We start from the raw sequence: 22,451 nt of genomic DNA, 5'->3' as shown, positions 1-22,451 counted from the left end.
CCTGCCATCCAGGCATGTTGGGCCATTCAGGGGGTGCTCTGCAGTGTTGAGGGTGGCTTTTTAGTCCTTGCACAATGATACTGCTAGCCCCTTCCCAGGGTACCAGCAGGGGTCTCAGTAGGCTGATGTTGTACTGGATATTTTTGGTTTTAGACTGTGAGGGCAGGCCTTGCATGCCAAAGGCCCAGGCTCTGTCTGTTGTATCAGGGCCCCTACTTGGGCTGTATTTTGTTTTTCCTTGTTGGATTGTTACCCCCTTTTTCCCTTAATAAACTTTTATAAAAAGTCTGTCTGTCTGTCTGTCTTTCTTTCAAAATGGCTGGCAATAGGTGTGTTTGCTCAGAGCTCTGAGGGCTTCTCCCTGTTCAGTAAGCCTTTCTCCTTCTCTTGCTTTGTTTTCCCTCCCCAAAAAGTTGGACCCCTTGCTCCCTGCATCCACCCCCACCCCTTTTCATTACGTTTTCCTGCCTTTATTCACCTTTATAAAGCCCTTTCTCCTGCAGTAACCCACTCCCCCCTCCCACCCTTCCTCTGGGTTTATTTTGTTTTTCTCTCCTCTTACTGCAGCTGCTTTGCTGCTTATTGTTTTCCCTTCTCCTCCCAGGCATATTGTTCACCTTTCTCCTCTCCTCTGATGTTTGTTTGTTTGTTTGTTTTCCAGCTTCTTTGTTCCCTGACAGCAAAGGGCTGCCCATCCCCCACCCCTCTGGTTCCTTGCAGAGTTAACCATTTTTTTGGCTAGAATGGCTGAAGATAGCTCCCAGTGGCCCACTGCTGGGGCTTCTGCCCCTCTGGACCGGAGTTTTGGTCTCTGGCTTCATGCCCCTCCCTCCATTGTAGTGGAGGAGAGTGTTACTGCTGTGGGGGCACTGGTGGGCTGAAAAATGTCCTTTATGCTGCCTGGGTGAGTTCAGTCCCTATAATTTTCCTCAGCTCCCCTGCTTTGGTGCTTGAGGTCATGGTAGCAGATGTGTCTGTCAGAGGTGTTTTTTGCCTTGCGACACCCGTGGACACACCAGCCATTCAGGTGGTAGCCTCCAATGTGCCCCCATTTCTCTTGGACAATGAGCTCACCAACTGCCTGAGCCCTTATGGCATGATGATGGGCCTCGTCCATAGACTGCTGCTTGGCAACAAGATCCCTGAGCATGTCCTATCCTTGAAATGGCAGATGTTCATGTTTCTTGACAGGGAGGGTAGGGGTTTACCCCACCCCATGTCTTTCCTGATTGATGGGCAGTGGAATGAGGTGTACCTCACCACTGGGGACACCTCATGCTTTTGCTGTGGTAGCAGGTCCCATCTGGCTACCCACTGCCTGAGCAAGAAGTCGGCTGCAGCGGAGCTGCCTGTGGCTGTGCCCAATGATGGCTTGTCTGCCTCTGGTGCGGCATCCCCGTCAGGTGGTGGGGATGGGCCTTCTATCCAGCCACTCCCTGGTTCACTGGAATCAGCTAGCTCTGTAGCGGTGGACCTGGCCACCCCTCATTCCTCCTCCTACAGGGGAAGTTTTGGCTCCTCCTGCTGGGAAGAGAAAGTCCCAGAAACAGAAAGGGTCTTCTAAAAAGGCCTCATCATCCCCTCAAGAACTCTCCATTACTTCAGGGGGAGCTGAGGCTAGTGAGCAGGAACCCCCAACACTTGCCTGCTTCCTTGGCAGTTCCCCCAGGCCCAGAGGTGAGCTGGGGACAGAGGAGGTGGTGAAGAAGTCTGCTGGCCCTGCCCCAATGTCTCAGCCCCCTGAGCCTGATGAGGTTGACATGGAGGTTGGGCCTTCTGGGAGCAAGACTGCCTGGCCCAGGAAAGCATCCCTCCCAAGAAATCAGGGAGTCATGACCCCCTCCAAGGTCCTTCAGAGGGAACTGCTCCCTCAGGGCCTGATGCTGAGATTCTTGGTGAGGGGGCAAAAACTACCCCCAGGTCTTGGCAGCTCTCAGTGCAGGACATGTACAGTTCCTCCTCCTCATTGTCAGATTTTGATTCTGCCTCTGAGGATGAGTTGATGGAAGTCCTGCCTCATGAGGTAGCATCCCCTGATTCAGCTCCAGTCCCACTTCCATGGGGAAGGTTCCTACACCAGAGGTGGAACCTGTTCCTACTTCTGCCGAACCTCCCTGTTCTGGGTACTCTGTTGAATGCCTTACTGAGTTTCTTGATCAGACCAAGCACCACCAGAAGGTTGCACAGAGCATTTGTAAATGGTTCCCAGAACCTGAGACATTCGTGCTTTTTGCCAAGGCTGCAGGAACGGTGCTACACTCCACTCTGGAGATGCAGCGTTATAGTTTCTGCCTGAGCAAGCTTGCAAGTGATGTTGGGCGATTGCTGCATGATGCACAGGCTGGCAGGCTGTAGGCCCATTTTTTTCTCCTGTCCGGCATGCTTACTCCTTCCTAGTGTTCCTATCTGTTTGTTTTGGCTTGCCTGTCCCCTTTTCTACACACCTCACGCATGCCTGACATGGCCTTTGGCTCTCTCAATGCCAATGGCTGCTGAACTCCTGTGCTGTAGAAGGTTTTCTTCAATTTCTTGCACCAGAGCCAGATAGATGTCACTTTTCTGAATAACACATGCACTGATGCAGCTAATCAAGCCAACTGGCATGTTGTCTGGTTGGACCGTATGTTCCTGGGTCATGGCACCTCACTCAGCACAGGGGTCGCAATCCTCTTATCGCCGCAGCTGACACCTGACTCAGCAGTTGCCTAAGAGGTCATCCCTGACCACCTGCTGACTGTTTGTATTTTGTTCACAGTACATTGCTGCCTCCTCATTACCATCTATGCTCCCACTGTTGGGCCCCTTTGAGACCCTGACTGTTTTTTTACAGAGTGCATCTGGTGGCGACAACCTTCTCCTTCTGGGCGGGGAATTTAATTCACACAATCGACGAGCAGTTTGACCGAAATAGGCCAGAACCCCACCCATCCTCAGCCCAGCAACTGTGGACTGCTTTGGAGGCAGTGGACTTTGTTGCTGCCTGGTGCCATTTTCATGCTGATGTGAGGCAGTACACCTGGCTGCTGGTGACCATTGGTGGGATTACCATGGCACACTATAGCCGTTTGTGCATTGCCTGCCCACTCTGCAGGGTGGCTGCATTTATTCCATCTAGATGCTTGGGGGACAGTCCGTGGATAGCGACCTGGGTGGTGGGCCCAGTACTTCCTTGACTCTTCCCATGCCTCCTGCCAGTGATATCAGGGTTTGCCTTGATGCGCTTTTCTAGGGGGCCTTGTAGACATGGGCAGTTCATGTCCACTGCACCCTCATCCTTGCTACTCATCCTGGATGATGTGGCAGTGGCACCTAGTGGCACTGACCCCTCGGCGCCTTGTTTGCGGCACTAGACTTGGATGTCTCAGACATTGCCTATTTGGTTTCTTTTCCAGGCCGGGAATCTAAAAGGGGTGTCATCTGCAAAGATGGCTACCTACCAAAGCTGTAGGAGTCAGCTCACTGGGGCTGGTTCTGATGCTGCCCTGTGACTGTTCCAGTGTTTGGTCCAGGCATACCTGTCACTGATTCAAACTTGTGGTTCTCCAGTGAACAATACCCACCTCCCAGGTGCATTGTGCCATTTCAGAGTTGCTCTGTGGCATTGAGGGTGGCTGTTTGGTCCTCATGCTGGGACCATGCCCCTCTCACACTCCTTGTGGGGTACCAGCAAGGGCTCTAGAGGATTGCTGTGGCACTGGGTGTTTTTGTTTTTGATTGTGAGGGCAGACCTTGAGGGTTAGAGCTCCAGGCTCTGTCTTCTGCACCTGGGGTCCTGTGTAGGCTGTCTTTTTTTTTGTCTTGTCTTGTCACCCATTTCCCCCGCTAATAAACATTTATAAAAAGTCAAAAACTCTTTCTGTCTTTCTTATACATATATAATTTTTCTGGCTGTTCTTTGTGAAGAAAGCAAACAAAATGCATTTTACCAATTGATTATGTCACACAATAACTAGTTTTATCTCTGATGCCTAACAGGTCAGTCAGCCCATGTGTTCTGATTACTGGCAATCACAAGAAAGATGGACAGCAACAATTGAGGAAGGAGAAACTCTCCAAATTAAGGCAATGCTTATAAATCCCATGTCTGTCTGGGGCACTCTCAGGTCTATAAGATACTTGTCTAGAGAAGGGAGTATTAGGCAGATGGGTAATTGGCATAGGCTGCATTGACTGTGATAGCGATCATCACTTGCTGGAATTCATCATCCAGCGCAGGGTGACAAGTGCCTGCAGTAAAGCGGTAGCCCTAGACTTCAAGAGGGTCAACTTCAACAAGTTGAGGAGATTGGTGGGAGAGGCGCTGGAGTTCTCGGGGGCAGGGGAACTCAGTGCCCAAGATGAATGGTCGTTCCTTAAGGAGACGATACTCAGGGCCCAAGAGGTGATGATCCCAACCAGAAGCAAGGGGGGCAAGAGTGCCCAAAAGCCCCCCTGGCTCACCAAGGACATCCGGGAATGCCTGGTTGCCAAAAAGGTGGCATACACCTGGTGGAAAGGGGGGGCGATTTCCAAAGAGGAGTATACCTCCACTGCTCGGGCCTGTAGGGGGGCTGTTAGGAAAGCTAAGGCAGACACAGAGCTAGGATTAGCGTCCAAGATCAAAGATAATAAAAAGTCCTTTTTCAAATATATAGGGAGGATGAAGAAGGCGCCAGGAAATGTGGGGCCCCTGCAAGATGTGCTGGGCAATCTAGGGGGAATGGCCACTAGGGGGAATGTGCTGGCCACTAGGGGGAATGCCTTACTGGATCTGGTATTGGCAATGGGGGATGACATGGTAGGGGACCTACGGATCGGTAGCCAACTGGGGGACAGTGATCACCTAATAATAGAATTCTTCATAAGACGTCGAGTGGGTAAGGTAACTAGTAGGGTGAAAATGCTAGACTTTAGGAAAGCTGATTTCAATGAACTCAGGTGATTAATCAAGGACACACTGCAGAGTAGGAGTTTTGAAGTGATGGGAGCCCAAGAAGGGTGGCTGTGCCTTGAGGAAATGATCCTTCGGGCACAAAGGGAGACGATCCCGATGCGAGGAAAAAGAGGGAAAGGGGCCAGGAGGCTTCCTTGGCTGACCAGAGAAATCCAGGGCAGCCTAAGGGACAAAAGGGGAGCACATAAAAAGTGGAAACAGGGAGAGATCACCAAAGACGAGTAAACCTCCTCTGCTCGCGCTTGTAGGGAGGCAGTTAGATGGGCCAAAGCTAGCATGGAGCTGGGCATCCCAAGTAAAGGACAACAAGAAATTGTTTTTTAGATATATCGGGAGTAAAAGGAAGGCCCAGGGAGGAATAGGACCCCTACTAAATGGGCAGAAGCAATTGGTGACGGACAGGGGGGACAAGGCTGAACTCCTCAATGAGTTCTTTGCCTCAGTGTTCCTAAGAGAGGGGCATGACAAGTCTCTCACTGGGGTTGTACAGAGGCAGTAGCAAGGCACCAGACTACCATGCGTAGACCCTGAGATGGTGCAGAGTCACTTGCAAGAACTGGATGCCTTTAAGTCGGCAGGACCAGATGAGCTCCATTTGAGGGTACTGAAGGCACCGGCCAACATCATTGCACAGCCACTGGCAGGAATATTTGAACGCTTGTGGCGCATGGGCCAAGTCCTGGAGGACTGGAAAAGGGCCAATGTGGTCCCCATTTTCAAGAAGGGGAGGAAGGAGGACCCGGGCAACTATAGGCCAGTCAGTCTCACCTCCATCCTTGGCAAAGTCTTTGAAAAAATTATCAAGGCTCACATTTGCGAGAGCCCGGCAGGACAAATTATGCTGAGGGGAAACCAGCACAGGTTTGTAGCAGGCAGATCGTGCCTGACTAATCTAATCTCTTTTTATGACCACGTTACAAAACGCCTGGACACAGGAGGAGGGGTGGATGTCGTATACTTAGACTTCAGGAAGGCCTTTGATACGATATCCCACCCCATACTGGTGAACAAGTTAAGAGGCTGTGACTTGGATGACTACACAGTCTGGTGGGTGGCAAATTGGCTGGAGGGTCGCACCCAGAGAGTCATGATAGATGGGTCGGCTTTGACCTGGAAGGGTGTGGGCAGTGGGGTCCCGCAGGGCTCCGTCCTTGGACCGATACTCTTTAATGTCTTCATCAGCGACTTGGACAAGGGAGTGAAATGTACTCTGTCCAAGTTTGCGGATGACACAAAGCTATGGGGAGAAGTGGACACGCTGGAGGGCAGGGAGCAGCTACAAGAAGACCTGGGCAGGTTGGACAAGTGGGCAGAAAACAACAGAATGCAATTCAACAAGGAGAAATGCAAAGTGCTGCACCTAGGGAGAAAAAATGTCCAGCACACCTACAGCCTAGGAAATGACCTGCTGGGTGGCACAGAAGTGGAAAGGGATCTTGGAGTCCTAGTGGACTCCAAGATGAACATGAGTCGGCAGTGTGATGAAGTCATCAGAAAAGCTAATGGCACTTTATCGTGCATCAGCAGATGCATGACGAATAGATCCAGAGAGGTGATACTTCCCCTCTATCGGGCACTGGTCAGACCGCAGTTGGAGTACTGCATGCAATTCTGGGCACCGCACTTCAAGAGGGATGCGGATAACCTGGAGAGGGTCCAGAGAAGGGCCACTCGTATGGTTAAGGGCTTGCAGACCAAGCCCTACAAGGAGAGACTAGAGAACCTGGACCTTTTCAGCCTCCTCCTGAGAAGGTTGAGAGGCGACCTTGTGGCTGCCTATAAGTTCATCACGGGGGCACAGAAGGGAATTGGTGAGGTTTTATTCACCAAGGCGCCCCTGGGGGTTACAAGAAATAATGGCCACAAGCTAGTAGAGAGCAGATTTAGACTGGACATTAGGAAGAACTTCTTCACAGTTAGAGTGGCCAAGGTCTGGAACGGGCTCCCAAGGGAGGTGGTGCTCTCCCCTACCCTGGGGGTCTTCAAGAGGAGGTTGGATATGCATCTATCTGGGGTCATCTAGACCCAGCACACTTTCCTGCCTATGCAGGGGGTCGGACTCAATGATCTATTGAAGTTCCTTCTGACCCTAACATCTATGAATCTATGAATCTGGTGGTTGTGCCAGAGGAGAAGGCAGACATCTTTAACAAATTCTTCACCTCCGTTTTCTTGTGCAGGGACAGGGACTCCCCCACCGTGATTCAAGATGGACTCGAGAGGAATGCCTCAAGACCTAAGGTTGAGGAGGACCGGGTTAGAGTGCTACTGGAGGGGCTGGACGTGTTCAAATCAGCAGGTCCAGATCCTCTCCACCCCAGGGTGTTGAGGGAGCTAGCAGTGGTTATTGCAGGGCCCTTGGCACGGCTTTACGAGCGCTCATGGTGCTCGGGCCAGGTGCCAGATGATTGGAAGATAGCCAATGTGGTCCCCATCTTTAAAAAAGGGAGGAGGCAGGACCCAGGCAACTATAGGCCTGTCAGTCTTACCTCAATCCCGGGGAAACTTTTTGAGAAGATCATCAAGGAGTACATCTGTGATGGGCCAGCATCGGGGATGATGCTCAAGGGCAACCAGCATGGTTTCATTAGGGGCAGGTCATGTCAGACTAACCTGATTGCCTTTTAAAATCAGGTCACAAAAGCATTGGATGCAGGTGTTGCCATGGATATAGTCTTTCTGGACTTCAGCAAGACCTTTGACACTGTTGACCACCCCATCCTCATTAAAAAACTAGGCGACTGTGGCATTGATGCCTACATGGTCAGATGGATTGCAAATTGGCTGAAGGGTCATACTCAGAGGGTGGTGGTGAATGGGTCATATTCGACCTGTGGGGAAGTGGGCAGCGGAGTCCCCCAGGGCTCGGTCTTTGGGCCCTTGCTGTTCAATTTCTTTATCAGCGATTTGGACGCTGGGGTGAAAAGCAACCTGTTCAAATTTGCTGATGATACCAAAATATGGGGATAGGTGGGCACATTAGCAGGGTGGGAGAGACTGCAGAGAGACCTGGATAGGTTGCAGAGGTGGGCTAACAAAAACAGGATGTGTTTCAATACTGACAAGTGCAGGGTGCTGCACTTGGGCAGTAGTAACCAGCAGCACACTTATAGGATGGGAAACTTCCTTCTTGAGAGCACAGAGGCAAAAAGGGATCTTGGAGTCATTATTGACTCCAAGATGAACATGGGCCGACAATGCGAGGTCACGGTCGGCAGGGCTAACCGGACCTTATCGTGCATCCACAGGTGCATCTCAAGTAGGTCCAAGGAGGTGATCCCCCCCCTCCATGCGACACTGGTCAGGCCGCAGCTGGAGTACTGTGTCCAGTTCTGGGCACCCCACTTCAAGAGGGATGTGGACAACATTGAGAGGGTCCAGAGGAGGGCCACCAGCATGATCCGGGGACTGCAAGGCAGACCCTACAACAAGAGGTTATGGGACCTGAACCTGTTCAGCCTTCACAAGAGAAGGCTAAGGGGGGACGTGGTGACCATCTATAAACTCACTAGGTGGGACCAGAAGGGTTTGGGGGAGACCTTGTTTCCCCTAGCGCCCCCCGGGATAACAAGGAATAACGGCCACAAGTTGTTGGAGAGTAGGTTTAGATTAGATATCCATAAGAACTGCTTCACAGTTAGGGTGGCTAGGATCTGGAACCAACTTCCAAGGGAGGTGGTGCTGGCTCCTACCCTGGGGGTCTTTAAGAAGCGGCTTGATGCTTACCTGGCTGAGGTCATTTGACTCTAGTTTTCTTCCTGCTCAGGCAGGGGGTTGGACCTGAAGATCTGCAAGGTCCCTTCTGACCCTACTTCTACGATTCTATGACTGTTGGTCCATTTGCTCAGAATTACCTTTGTGGTTCATAAGGCATAAGCAACATGGTTCAGATGGGGACATATTTTGATCTTACTCACTTCAGTGTAAACCAGCTCTTTTGGAGTCTATAGGACCTGATTCTAAACCTTATTTTCACAATGGTTTTACTCCTGCATTTATTCACTTTTTTTTTTCCTCTGAATTTACATTAGAGTAACTGAAAGCAGAATTTGACCTGGAATATTTAAGCTATTAGAAATGACTTTTTGGAATCATGTTTTTTTTTAATTCTTTCTGCGAGGAAGATAAACCCTGATTTCACCTAATGCCAGTTTCATGGTAGGAGTAGCTCCACTGATTTCATTGGAATATTTGCTTCCTCCCTGTGAGGAGAAACTTGTCTATGGCATTTATTACAAATATTATCCTTTCTTTCCATTATACTATGCACATAATTTTCTTTTTTTAAGCAGCAATTTCAATGAACAAGCCCTCTAATGAGGATAAAAAGTTGCTACAAATGTCAAAGAAGGAAATGCACCAGAAAGAAAACAAGCTAGAAACGGAAAAGAAAGCTGTACCTCGGATACTATTTCCAGATTCATACCTCTTTAAGCGCTGGGGCACAGATCTAACAGAAGACCAACAGACCAAAGCCCAGGAGTTATTTACTAAATACGGGTATAATGTGTATCTCAGTGACCAACTTCCCCTAGATCGACCAATTCGAGACACCAGATATGCCAGGTGCAGTATAAACCCTACGTATATGTGTATATGTATATGCATAATTTAACGAGTAACAGCCATTTTGAAAGAAGTCCATTTTGTCTGCAATGAGTGGAAAACTACACAGCAGCAGGGAAGGCCAACAGTGGCATTGTTGAACGTACCCACTGTTTATGACTGTATAAAGAAGTGATGCAGTCCAGTAAATGATTATTGCACACAAACTGGTTTCACTTGAAATTGCTGTTGCAATTTTTGGAACAACTTTGTGTGCAAAATATATATGCATATAATTACATACAGAGATGTTGCTTCTCTTTAAATCTGGACAACTAACTGGCGTTACTTGGAACAGGGGATTGTATACAAAGGATCCTTGAGCAGATGAGGATTAGTGCTGGATTGATTGTGATTGTTCTTTCATTCATGTTCTTTTGTTGTTTACTGACAATTTCTTACAATATTCTTGTACAATAGTTCTCCCTTTTTCTAGTGGGCCGTTGAGGCTTTACACTTATTACTCTACCCATGTCTACATCTTTTATACCAGTCAAAAATATTTCATTTTGAGAAATGTTGATGAAAACTGAAGTAACATTTTTTACAGGGGGGTTTTTTTTTTTGTAATGTTTCTCTTCGCTGGCTTGAAGTTTTATGTCCATTGACTTCAACCAAGTTACTCCTGATTTGCAGGAGTGCGCAAGAGAGAGAAATCAGATTTTTCTATCTATCAAGCACCATAGCATCAAAGCATTTCTTACTCCTTGCTGAGCTTCTCCCCAGGGTTCCCTAAAAAAAAAAAAAGACAGATTTAGAGATTACTGTAAGCCAACACTCCTGAACTTTCAGAAGCACTTTGATCTAATCAAATGTTGACTCAATCCTTAGCTTAATCAGGACCAAAACAATACCAAGCAGCTTTAAAAAAAGGAAAAAGAAAAAAAAGCTATTTATCTCTCTGCCAACTGGTCATGTCAACCTAAGAATAAAAGATAATGTCATACTTATCTGGTTAAGAAATCCTCCAGTCTACCTGCCCAACCCTTTTCAGGCCATATAATAGTTATTTTACTACCAGAGCCAGCTTACATAGATTTGCCTTCTGAAGAAGAGATGGAGCCAAACTCGTTGTTTTAGTGAGTAAAACAAACAAGTGAAATTCTTGCCTTCTGAGAAGTAATGGAACAAAGCATGTGTAAACACATGGGAAAGAGAGAGGCATTCTGTTACTTTTCTAAGGTATGCCAGCTGCAAGGAAATATTGCTTTCTAGGATCAGACAATGCTCTCTCTTTTTTATGATGGAAAGGATAGTCTGCTGGGTTGGATTATAGAAGTCAGATATACTGGAAATGCCAGCCCCTAAGGACCATAGTATTCATATCCAAATAGATAGGGGCAGTGCAACTGTGATGGCCAAGTAGGGCATGCTCTCCAGGCACTGATTTAAAGGGCACCAACACAATGTGTCTGTGCCACCCCACTGTCCTGCTAAAGCTACTGGCAGTTGACAGTACTCAGACTGGGGCAGGGAATGGGAAAATGCTGCTTCTGTGGGTGGAGGTGCTGGTGAGGGATTCTGCCTTGATGTAGATGCTCAGTTATTGTATCTCATGGAAAACCTGCTAATATTTTTCTTCCTCTCTTATAGCTGTAAAAAAAAATCCTACCCCAAAGACCTCCCAACGCTTAGTGTCATCCTGATATTTATGAACGAAGCAGTGTCAATCATCTTGCGCGCTATCACCAGTATAATTAACCGAACACCTTCTCACTTGCTGAAAGAAATTATACTGGTAGATGATCATAGCTCAAATGGTAAGCGAGTCAGAAAAAACATATGCATTAATTTCTGGGGGCCACTATCAAATTATCCAAGATACTAGGACCCCAGAGGGTGCTTGGTGAAGAGCAATGAAAATGAAGAATTAGTTTGGAGGGATTGAAGGAAAAAAACCCTGAAGAGCCTGGTAAAAGGGGAACATGATGCAAGTATCTGAAGGGTTTAAGGCCTGAAGAAGCTTAGTTATTTAGTGGGATGTGGCTGTACGGAGCTGTGAGGAGATGAGATTAAACTAATAAAGGAAAAATGTAAGCTGCCTGTCAAGAATAGCTCCCTGACAGATATGTCTGAGTCCATGAAATATGCTTCCAAAGATAGTAACGGAAACCTCATTGCTCTTAAAAATGAACTGAACAAAGGACTGCAAAATCTACTCTGGGGAACAGGTCTGGCTTCCAGGTGATTTATTGGTCTGTCAAAGTTCACCAGCAGTGACGTCTTTCATGCAAAGCTTCCTTGGCTACCTTTGTGACTGTTCATGGAAATCCAACTTGGAATTGGCTGCTTGAGTTTTTATTAACTGCACAACAAACTAAACAGTTGGTCATGGGCTTGAACTGATGCAATACTTAGATTGTTAGGCCTCCCCCAGTCTGGAGACCTTTGTTTTAGGACTCAGGAGCTCCTCAGCTATCTAACTTTACTCAGCCCTACTCCCTGAGAAGCAACAGGCAAAACTTTTTATTTTGTCTGGCAGGCCTTGATTGGTATCAGACTCCCAGTTGATTCTAGCTGCTGGTGGACCAAAATGGGTAGATTTTAGCAGTATTTGTATCTGAATGGCTTCTTTGGGCAATGCTCAGAGGTCCAGCCTCTTTCACTGACTCCATTTTCAAATTTGGTTGGAGTGTGAGAGATTTAACACCTCCTACTGGGTTTTGAGAAGGCCCCTTTGGTACACGCTGTCACAAGGAATTTTTATCCCTCGTTTCTGTAATTTTCTGGCCGACTCGTTCTAGTGTCTGCCTCTGGAAAAGAAAAAAAGTTGTACCATGTGCAAAGGGAACCCATGCCTAATATACACAGGTACATATTTGAGGGCCTTGTAACAGAGTCCCCAGCCCCTATTACAACAGAGTTAAAGGACTATATTTTAGGACTGAGATGGCAAAATGTTAGAGGGCTGATGAGGTAATTAGCAATCCCTGCACCCAATTAAGGTCATCCTTGCTGACCCAAGGGTGGGATCAGGCTGAGTATATCCACAGAGCTCCAGGGCTTCAGAGCAACTCAGGCCCTGATCCCTGGAGAGGAAGGATCTTTGTAGAAAGTCCCATGTGGAGCTAGGGTTTTGCTGTTAGTTAGTTTGTGTTAGTTTTAAGGCTGTGAGGCATGGGAGTGACTGAAGGGGTAGAAGGAGGCCACTGAGGGAACTTGGGAAAGGTACTGTAGATTTGTCTACCAGCCAGCTAAGGACTGCGAACCATGTGTGGGGAAGGGCCTGAGAGCCTGAGGACTGTGAGCAAGGGGCAAGCAAGCCTAGCCAACTGCATTTGAGGAAGCCACTCTGGTGAATTAAAGGTCACCTCCCAAACATCCATTACATCAAAGACAGGAAAAGCAAAGTAGCAGGATGGTACCCTGAGATACTAGAGTGGGAGTCCAGATCAGTGAGGCCATTACGTGGCACCAGAGTTGCCCTAAGGGCCTGGACCTTGTTGCAGGCTTATTTTTCTGTCTCAGCCTCTGTCTTTACAGGTTCACTGAATTATGGGCACAAATAACAGCAGTTAGCCATCTAATTTCTCATCCATCGGGTGATACATCTATGAAGGTAGATGACTATTTGCTGATATGTGCACAGTTAAACTAGAGCATACAGTTTTGCCCCTGAGTTTAAAAACCAAGTGCTTGAAGTCCAGGATAGGGTGTTAATGTAGGTGAAGGCTTTCTGCACAGGAGTTCTTTTGGGTAGTTAAATAATTCTAGCCACATTGTAAGGAAGAAATCTCCATTAAACTCAAGGCTGGGAGGAGTTGGAAAGATATGTAGTTTTTTTTCTATTCCCAGATAAAAATAACCTCCATTAATTTTCAAAGAAACTAAAATGTGCCCCCTTTTTTTAGAGGACTTACTAGGACTCTTGGATGAAAAGATAAGAAATTACAATGCAAAATATCCCGGGCTGTTGAAAATTGTGAGGCATCAGAAAAGAGAAGGCCTCACACAAGCCCGGATTTCTGGCTGGAAAGCATCCAGCGCAGATGTTGTTGCCATCCTGGATGCCCATATTGAAGTAAATGTTGCATGGTAAGATTCAGAGGGATTTCTTTTCCAGGAGTGAATTATTTTGCTGCGGAGCTGAGGGAGTCATCTGAGCATGGCTTTTCTTTAGTTTCACCATACAGTGGAATTTCCTGTGCTGACTAATGGCAAACCCTGAGACTGTGGAAGGGACACACTGATTAAAAAAGAAAAGTGGGGAAGCAGCCAGATAACTAGTGGGGTTGTTTAGAAAAGAGCAAGTTAGTGATTCTCAGCTTCTTTGTATATATGTGTCTGTATGGGTGAAGACTTCTCTTTAGTCCGTACACACATGAGAAGATGCTCTGTAAGAACTATGAGGAAAGACTAAGGGATCTGGAACTGTTCAGCCCGGGGAAGAGAAGACTGAGGGGGAATTGGTGACCGTCTATAAGTATGTAAGGGATGAATATCGGGAGCTGGGAGAAAAATTGTTCACTAGGGCACCCCAGGGGAGGACAAGGAGCAATGGCCATAAACTGTTAGAGGGTTGTTTCAGGTTGGATATAAGGAAGAACTTCTTTACAGTAAGGGTGAACAGAATCTGGACTAGACTTCCCAAGGAGGTGGTGCAGTCCCCAACCTTGGAAATCTTCAAGAGGAGACTGGACAGACACCTTGCTGGGATCATTTGATTTCAGCAGTATTCCTGCCCAGAGAAAAGGGGTTGGACTCGATCTTTCTAGGTCCCTTCCAGCCCTTAATTTCTGTGATTTTATGAACCTATGCAGATTATTTTCTGTGGATGCCACAACCTTGTTCCACTCTTTTTAGGTCCTTGAAAATAATCATGATAGCCAATGGAGTTTTACGTAGGATTTTAATTCACCTAACAGGTGCCTGATGAATTTGTAGAGTAACTGCTAATTATTATTGCCAATTAATGATTGTATAGTAGCATAGTTTACATAAGGTTCTTTACAAAGACAGCCAAGATGAGGTTCTTGCCCTCAGATATTTACAGTGTACATTAGATACGGAATTTTACCCTCTGTGTGTGTGTGACATCTCTCTATATTCTCCCCCTCCCCACCTCAAGCTGACCATTCTTCACTTTGCCTCACTTACTGTGTTTCATTACTGAGCCAATGCTGTACCCCAAGGATGGTTCTATACAGTCCTGACCTCTCATAGATCACCTAGCAACTCTTCCTATTTGTTTTTAAGATGTAAGTCCACAAGGACATGGATCAGGACCTCTACACACCTATAAGGAAAAGCTGTCTTCTGTCCCAAATAGTTTCCAATCTAAATCCATTGCAGGAGGCAAAACATTGATATAGTAGATAGGCAAGGCATGAGTAAAGGGGTCTGTGCTTTTTATAATTAGCAGAGGTATTGGTGTGTGAGTCGTGTAAGATGCCTTGACTGAAGACTGATGTTGCTAACTGAGCATAGGTAGGAACTGATAGAACCATACCACGTAACCTGCTTGGTCCCACTTCTGGAGATAGGCTGTGAATTTCAGCATCATGGTGCTCTGCACTTTAATTTATTCTTGATGCAAGTCAATTCTAATTTATATGGTTATTATCCTAGGGCTGAACCTATTCTGTCTCGAATAAAGGAAGACCGTACTGTTATAATATCCCCGGTGTTTGACAATATCCGCTTTGATGATTTTGACATTTTTGAATATTCTGTGGCTGCAGATGGATTTGACTGGGCCATGTGGTGCCTCTATGAGGCATTACCAGAAGAATGGTATAAGCTCAAAGATGATACAGCTCCAGTTCGGTAAGTCTGAGCAGCATTCAAAGGGAGCACAGAGAGCTCAGGTATCTTCAGTGTTGCATTGTGGGGTCAGGCCATCTCTCAGGATCTCAGTATTGCACTGTTAGACAGGAGGGTGTGACACAATTGTACATATACCAACACACAAATCAATTAGGTGCATACACACACACACTACCAACTCAGGCACATACACATCCAAACTAACCTAGGCACATGCATACCTATCACCAATTCAAGCACATACACTATACACCCCAAACGTTAGACAAAAATCAATTGTCCATACCCGTACACTCAGTACACATACACAGATCACTAATTCGTATGTCATTGTGTGCATGATAAATACACACACACACACACACACACACACACACACACACACATCAGTTCATACACATACAACCCACCTACACCAAGGTAAGCTCATAACTTGGATGGTACAGTATGTATGTGTGTGCTTGGGGTACCTGGGATACTTGGGGGAAGGTTTAGGTGAGAGAGAAAGAGAGTGTTAAAGTGTAGGGAGTGAAAGTTGCCAGAACTGGAATTAGAACCAGTGGACTAGAGAGAAGCTGGCTGAGGAACTGAGGCTTGGGGTTACTTAAGGTAGATTGGGGCTGGAAACTGAGGCGGACAGCTGAGCTATTGGGGTGGGGGGAGGGCAGAAAAGTGGTGGCAAGGAGGAGACAGCCAGGAAAGAGAGAGAGAGGCAGAAACCTGGGAGTTTGGGGCTGGAAACAGACTGACAGCTTAGAGATAAGGGGGGCAGATAAGTGGTGGCAAGGAGGAAGCAGTCAGGAAACAGACAAAAACCCAACTCGGGGTTTCAAAATAACAAGTTTATTAAACAGACAACACACTACACAACTGCATGAAGTTACTGGTTCTCTCTCTCTCTTTCTCTCTCTCTCTCACTCACTCACACACACACACACACACACACACACACACACACACACACACACACACAATGGCAGCAGGAGAAAGAGACTCAGTGGAAGGATTGGAGTCCAGGTAGGGAAGAGAAGCATCGTACAAGTCCTTGGTTGAAGAGGGGGTGGAGGGTGATAGCTACCTATCCAGGCTGGAAAGGGGTCCTTGTCCAGCAGGTGTTGTCCAGAGGGGGGTTGCTGGCAGGGCCTCTGGGTGGATAGGTGGTGTAGCATGGTGTTGGTCCAGATGAAGAGGGTGTCCCAAGGAGTCAGTCTTCACTACCCCTTTTTATGGGGCAGACTACCTATGATCTCCTATGGGGAGGACCTGTCCAGGCAATGTTAGTCCTGTTCCAGAGGGCTCCAGGTGTTCTTACTGAGCATGTGCAGCCTTGGCACAATGGTGGGTTGCCTCATCTTTAGTTTCTTGAATGCTGAAGGTGGTTCCAAGGGCTGGGTCATTGGTCCAGGTATTGGTGTTGATAGTTTGGTCATTCAGAGGGAATTATTTTTAGACCTACTGCCACTGTCTCTCAAGCACCCTCATTCATCCCCATTCATTCAGGAACCAAGTTACATAGGAGGGGTAGGTGTGAGTCATGGGTTACACAACCGGGCCTGGGAACAGGATAGAGACTTGACAAACAAAATGGAAACTTGACATAACTTACGCTAACTTACATATGTAGGCCTAAATCATATAGTACTAGTAAAACAGTAATACAGAACAATAAAAATCCATATAAACATAATAATTATACAATTTAAAGAAGGAGAAAAAACAAAACAACTGCAACTTGCTACCAAAATAAAATGCTGAAGCTTATCCTATGTCTTAGATCACTTATACTTATCTATAGGGAATAGAGAGGGAGAGAAAAAGTCAGAAATGGTTGGGGAAGGGGAGGGAATGCATTTTAAAGGGAAAAAAAAGAAAAACAGGGTTTTGCTACATTAGTCTCAATTAAAACTAGAAAGGAAAGGGGTTTTACAGGTGTGTGGGTAAAATACCTCTGCAAGGCTGAGGTACTGAAACTCTAGGTTTGGATCTGAGGGTCCCTTGGCAACACTGGAGATCTATGATCCACATTCTGGGTAAAACAATGAGAAACAGGGTGTTCCATATTTTAATCCTGTTCTAAACTTTTCTCTCTTGGCAGACTTCAGCAGGTCACTTAATTTCTTTGTCTGCATCCCCCACATTTATCCCGGTCACAATTCAGGGTTAGCTGCATCTTTGAGCCATCTCTAAGAGAAACCACTCCAGGTGTGATTTCACCTCCTTGTAGTGAAATCTCATCACTCTCCACATACAGATTGAGTCATGTGGCTACCATGGGTACCCACTGTGGTGATTCTTTAGGCCTAACTGCATTCAAGACCTATCATGCTTTCTTTCAGGACCTCTGACCTGATCAATACAATGGTGTAAAACAGGCTTTTTTTATATTAGTGGTAGGAACACAGTATAAGAAAAAAGTGTCTTAACAGTTTATATATTTAACTGTTTTATATAAAACTTGGTTAGCCTTGCTTATTCAGATTCCCCAACCTTTGGACCTGGGCTTTATGCTAGTTTCTCTCAGTTGCTATGTCTCTCTTAAATCTAGTCAAACCAGTTTAAGCATTCTACCTAGCTGATTATAGAAAAAATATTATGCATAACTGTTTTGCAGGTTATTTCTGGAACTTAACGTTTTAGCACCATGCAGCAATTAAAAGAACATGCCATATTCATAAAAAGTTACAGGTATTTTCTCCAAAGTACTTTGCACATTAGGCTGTACAAATCCCTTAGGGAGAGCTATGTATTTTGAAAATAAGAAGCCTTTTGTACATAGCATAAAGTCGGAGTGCACCGATACAGAATTTTGGGGCCAGTACTGATGACTGATTTTTAATGAGCCATATAGGCTGATGCTGATTTGATTCCACAGCCAGGCAGCATGGAGAGCAGTGTCCGGCTGGTAAGTCTGTTGTGGGAGAAGGGCCAAGGGGGGAGGGAAGCGATATGTGGGGGGAAAAGATTGAAGCCCCTGTGGTGGGGGAGGGAGTGGGGCTTGGGCTGGGGCAGGGCAGGTGCTGCACAGCTATGGTGGAGTGGAGGATGAAGCTGTGAGTGGCTTATCCGGGTGGCAATTTCCGCCACTTGATGCACCCTGGGAGGGCATGTGGGGCACATGGCCCCGAATCTGTGTGCAGGGTAAGGGCAGGCTGCTGCTGAGGGCTGAGGCCAGGAAGGTGCCAAGCTCTTCCTGGCAGGGGCTGGGCTGGGGTTACACTTGGGGTGGGCAGCAGTGGTTTTGGGAGGAGGGTTAAGGCAAATTTTGCGGTGGCTGCAGCCCCACCCCGCATAACTCCCCTCCCAGTGCTGCCACCACCCATCCTGAGCACAACCCAGCCCCCTGCTGGGAAGAGCTCAGCACCACCCCAGCCCCAGCTCACAGCAGCAGCCCACCCTCACCCTGCATGCTAATCTGGGGGCACCTGCCCGCCATGCCCTCCTGGGGTGTGTACAGTGGCAGAGACCCCCCCCCATGAGCCACTCGTAGCCCTGTCCCGCACTTTGCCCCAGCTGTGCAGCACCTGCTCTTGCCCCTGCCTCACTCCCTCCCTCACCATGGGGGCCTGAATCTGCACCCCCCCACACCCCTTCCCTCATAACAGACTTATTAGCCAGACCCAGCTGCTCTCCACGCTGCTGGGCTGTGCTCCTGGCTGCCTGTGTGCTGTGCTGTGGCTGCGCATGCATGGGGCATTTATCGACCACATTATCAGCCAAAAAAAGCTGATTGCCAATATAGTCAATTTTCTTTATATTGGTGTTGATCCGATATGGGACTGATGTATTGGTGCACCTCTAGTATAAAGTCATTTTACCTTCCATGCTTAGGAGGAAGGAGGAAGGATTTATATGTATGCTGTTATCTTAACCCATCTCACCCTACCATGGTGGTCAGGGTCATGTAAGTACACAGCTAAAGGCCAAATTTGACCCTCTGTGCATTAAGGACTTTTTAATATAAATTAAAAGGGGGTGGAAATGGGAAAGTGAAAGAGAACCAAATCTATCTAAAAAAAGCAATTGACTGTTGATTTTGATATACTAGTGCAAACTAAATGAAGACTCTTTTAATGAACCATCATTCAGTCTCCTACTGGAACGTTTTGGGAATTCAGAAAAGCATGGTTAATTCCTAAATGATTTTTCAGGGCCCTTTGCTTCCTGCTTATTTTGTCATTTTAGCTTCTCTCCAATTGTACTCATTTTCTTTTGTAGAAGTCCTTCTATCATGGGCATACTTGCTGCGCATAGAGAATTTCTGGGTGAGATTGGGGTACTGGATGGTGGAATGCATATATATGGAGGAGAGAATGTAGAACTGGGCTTACGGGTAAGTTTAATTTACTTTTCTGCTTATAAAACCAGCTATATAAATGTGGCATGTGATTTTCAAAGTAGCTCAGCATGCAGCATTTGGAACTATATTCCCCCCTAACCCAAACCCCAACCCTAACATCGTTCAAGTTACATTTGGGTTACAAATTAGGTATATTTTCAAAAGTTCTCATTGTAATGATGCACCTGGCCAGACTTTGTAGAGTCCAGTACCTGATTGATGTTTGAGATGACTTGAAAAATCTGGCCCTTTGATTAAACCTGTGGTATGGGTAGTTTTTCCTCAGTAAGTTGCTTGCTGGGAGGTGGAAAGTCTGCTATCCTAGCAGAAGAGGTTGGGGAAGCCAGGCACATTCAAATGGGAAATAAGGTGCATATTTTTTCTATTAGTGATGGTGTTGTAAACTAAGGAAAGTTGTATATTCTCCATGTCTTGATGTCTGAGGGGAATGACTTGTTGCTTTTCTGGGAGACATGTTTTAGATACACACAAGTTTGAGGGCTCAGAACAGTGATAACTGAATTCCTGTGATAATCAAGAAGCCAGACTAGAAAAGGTAACACTCCCTTCTGGATCTAAAGTCTATGAATCTTCCAGGTTTCAGTCTTAAATGTGTTTTCCATAACTTCACAGACAAGTCTACTCTCCCTCTGTTCAGAACCCACAGATTAGGTTTGAGTTTCATTGATTCCTAAATAGTGCCACAGCTTACCTGAGCCATCACAGCCATATGGGTTTAATGGCCACAACGGAAAATACAATTGAAACTGATAGAGGCAAGAGAAAGATGGAGAAAAGATGGCGCACAAGTTTGGTAAGAAGTTTGGAGACAAACTTGTCCATCAATAGGATTTCAGTTAAGTAGTTAAAAGCAATGACTATAAGGGGAAGAAAAAAAGAAAAGAAAGGAAGTTGATGTAAAAACCAGAAAAAGGGGGGAAATAATTTTACATAGAGTTTACCCAGAGGGTGCTGCAATCTTGAAACCAGAAAAAACCTGAAGTAATATGCAAAAAAAAAAAAATCTATTATAACTTATTTTAATTTTATTTTAAAATATTTTTTGTACTAATTTTATGTGTTTGCAAAGTGTATCTAGAGGTGACTGCATAATAGCTCAAAATACAGTCCTATTGTATATTGTGTGTGCATGGTAAGGGTGTCTTTGTGCAGAGGTGTGGTTTGTGTGTGTGTGTGTGTGGTGGGGTGTGGGTATGGTGGGTGGGTGTGGGGAATGTGGTTGGGGTGGGGGCTTTTATGGTGGGTGGGGTGGGAGAGAAAGAGAGAGATGTGGACTGCATGTGAGCCTCACGCAATGCAGACCCCGGGCCCAGGTTCTATCCTTCTGCTGCCCCACCTTAGGTCCCGGATGCCCCCAGGGCACCAGCATGGGCTCCATGCTTCCGCCAACCACCACCACTCCCCTGCCATTTCCCTACTTTCCCTCCCCCATGCCTGCCCACCACTGCTGCTGTTGCTCCTCAGCTGCCACCGCCACCACTCTCCCTACTGCTGCCACTTTCTACAGCCTCCACTGCTCTCCCCATCACTCCCTGTGCTGCCACCGCTAACCACAGCCCTCTGGCTGCTGCCCCTGCTTCTCCCCACACTACTGCCGCTTCCTGCAGCCTCACTGCTGCTCCCCCTGTTTCTCCCACTGTTCTGCCACTTCCTGCACCCCGTCACCACCCCTGCTTCCCTGTCTCCCTTCCTGCTGCTTCCCACAGCCCCCTGCTATCCCTCACCCGCTGCTTCCCGCTCTGGCTCCAGCCTGCCCTGGCCAGCACCATGCAGCTGCTGGACTGATCATGGCAGTTTCCTCCCCCCACCCCCCGCCCCAATCTTACCTTATCTTACTTTCCACATTTATGGAGGGAGGCATGGAACAGCTCCAGGGTTGCAAGGCCAGAAGCTGCAGAAGCTTCCATTTGGGGGCTGGGATGGGAGGGGGGCTGTGAGGGGCTGAGGGTGGGGTGGAGCCAGGTGGGCCTTTTTGCTCAGCCGCTGGATCCTGCCACTGGCTCCCCCTGTGTCTGGCTGTTGCTGGCTGCCTGTCATCTTTGACAGACAGCCAGGGGCAGATAAAAAATTATTTTCCAAAATTTTGGGGGGACCCATGGGCTGGATAGAATGACCTGGTGGGCCTTATTTGGCCTGTGGGGTGTATTTTGCCTGCCCCCCCCCCCCCAGTCTATCTGCTTTCTCAAAGACTTCCCCAGACTTGAAGAAAACCCTAGCTCTATAATTGGTCCAATAAAAGATATTTCTAAACAGACATTACTTCTCATATTACTTGGATAGGAATTTAGCTTGGACTCCAGGGGTAACTCCTCAGATCAAAGTTCGTACAGGCTCTAAATCCTGCACTTACAGCAGTGAACTGCTCCACTGCAGTGTTGGCTCAGTATTGATTCAGAGGGAAGTGTTGGATTTATTTCTTACATTACTTGTTGCAGAACCTGGGTTTTCTACTAATAAGAGTTGAAAGCAATTTTTAGCCACTGGTTTCCAAAGAAAACTGATCCTTTTCTCACCATCAGTGTTGATATGTTCACTATATAACTATATATAGTGTACATTTTGATATACACTGTATTTTCCAATTTTGATATACTAATTACAGGATGAGTCACTGCAACCATTCCTATCTACAGAGGGAAAACTTGACTGTTTCTCAATTTAGAGTTGAAGGCTATACCTTGCTCAAGCAATTAGTTTCAGAATCATAGACGCCAAATTTTATTTTTGCTAGGGCATGGTCTAAAATGATGCCCCACCCCCACAGCATGGCAGGGGCAGAGCTGACAGGAT

At 46.8% G+C, this 22,451-nt stretch overlaps 1 protein-coding gene across 3 annotated transcripts in view; it reads left to right on the top strand.

Moving 5' to 3' along the window:
* GALNT8 (polypeptide N-acetylgalactosaminyltransferase 8) overlaps nucleotides 1-22,451 on the top strand; it is a 54,300-nt gene that overhangs the window by 14,138 nt on the left and 17,711 nt on the right. For 2 of the 3 annotated variants that reach the window (XM_059726699.1, XM_006273555.4), the window contains exons 2-6: nucleotides 9,226-9,499; nucleotides 11,132-11,298; nucleotides 13,390-13,573; nucleotides 15,107-15,304; nucleotides 19,520-19,634. In XM_059726699.1, the coding sequence (XP_059582682.1) occupies nucleotides 9,234-9,499; nucleotides 11,132-11,298; nucleotides 13,390-13,573; nucleotides 15,107-15,304; nucleotides 19,520-19,634 (930 nt within the window). In that variant the 5' untranslated portion in view covers nucleotides 9,226-9,233. The remainder of the gene's footprint in view (nucleotides 1-9,225; nucleotides 9,500-11,131; nucleotides 11,299-13,389; nucleotides 13,574-15,106; nucleotides 15,305-19,519; nucleotides 19,635-22,451) is intronic. The other variant, XM_019482195.2, reaches the window with a different exon arrangement.

Source organism: Alligator mississippiensis, chromosome 4, assembly GCF_030867095.1.
Source record: "Alligator mississippiensis isolate rAllMis1 chromosome 4, rAllMis1, whole genome shotgun sequence".
NCBI lineage: Eukaryota > Metazoa > Chordata > Crocodylia > Alligatoridae > Alligator > Alligator mississippiensis.
The sequence above is the reverse complement of the archived record's forward strand: the minus strand, read 5'-3'. Positions and strand labels throughout refer to the sequence as shown.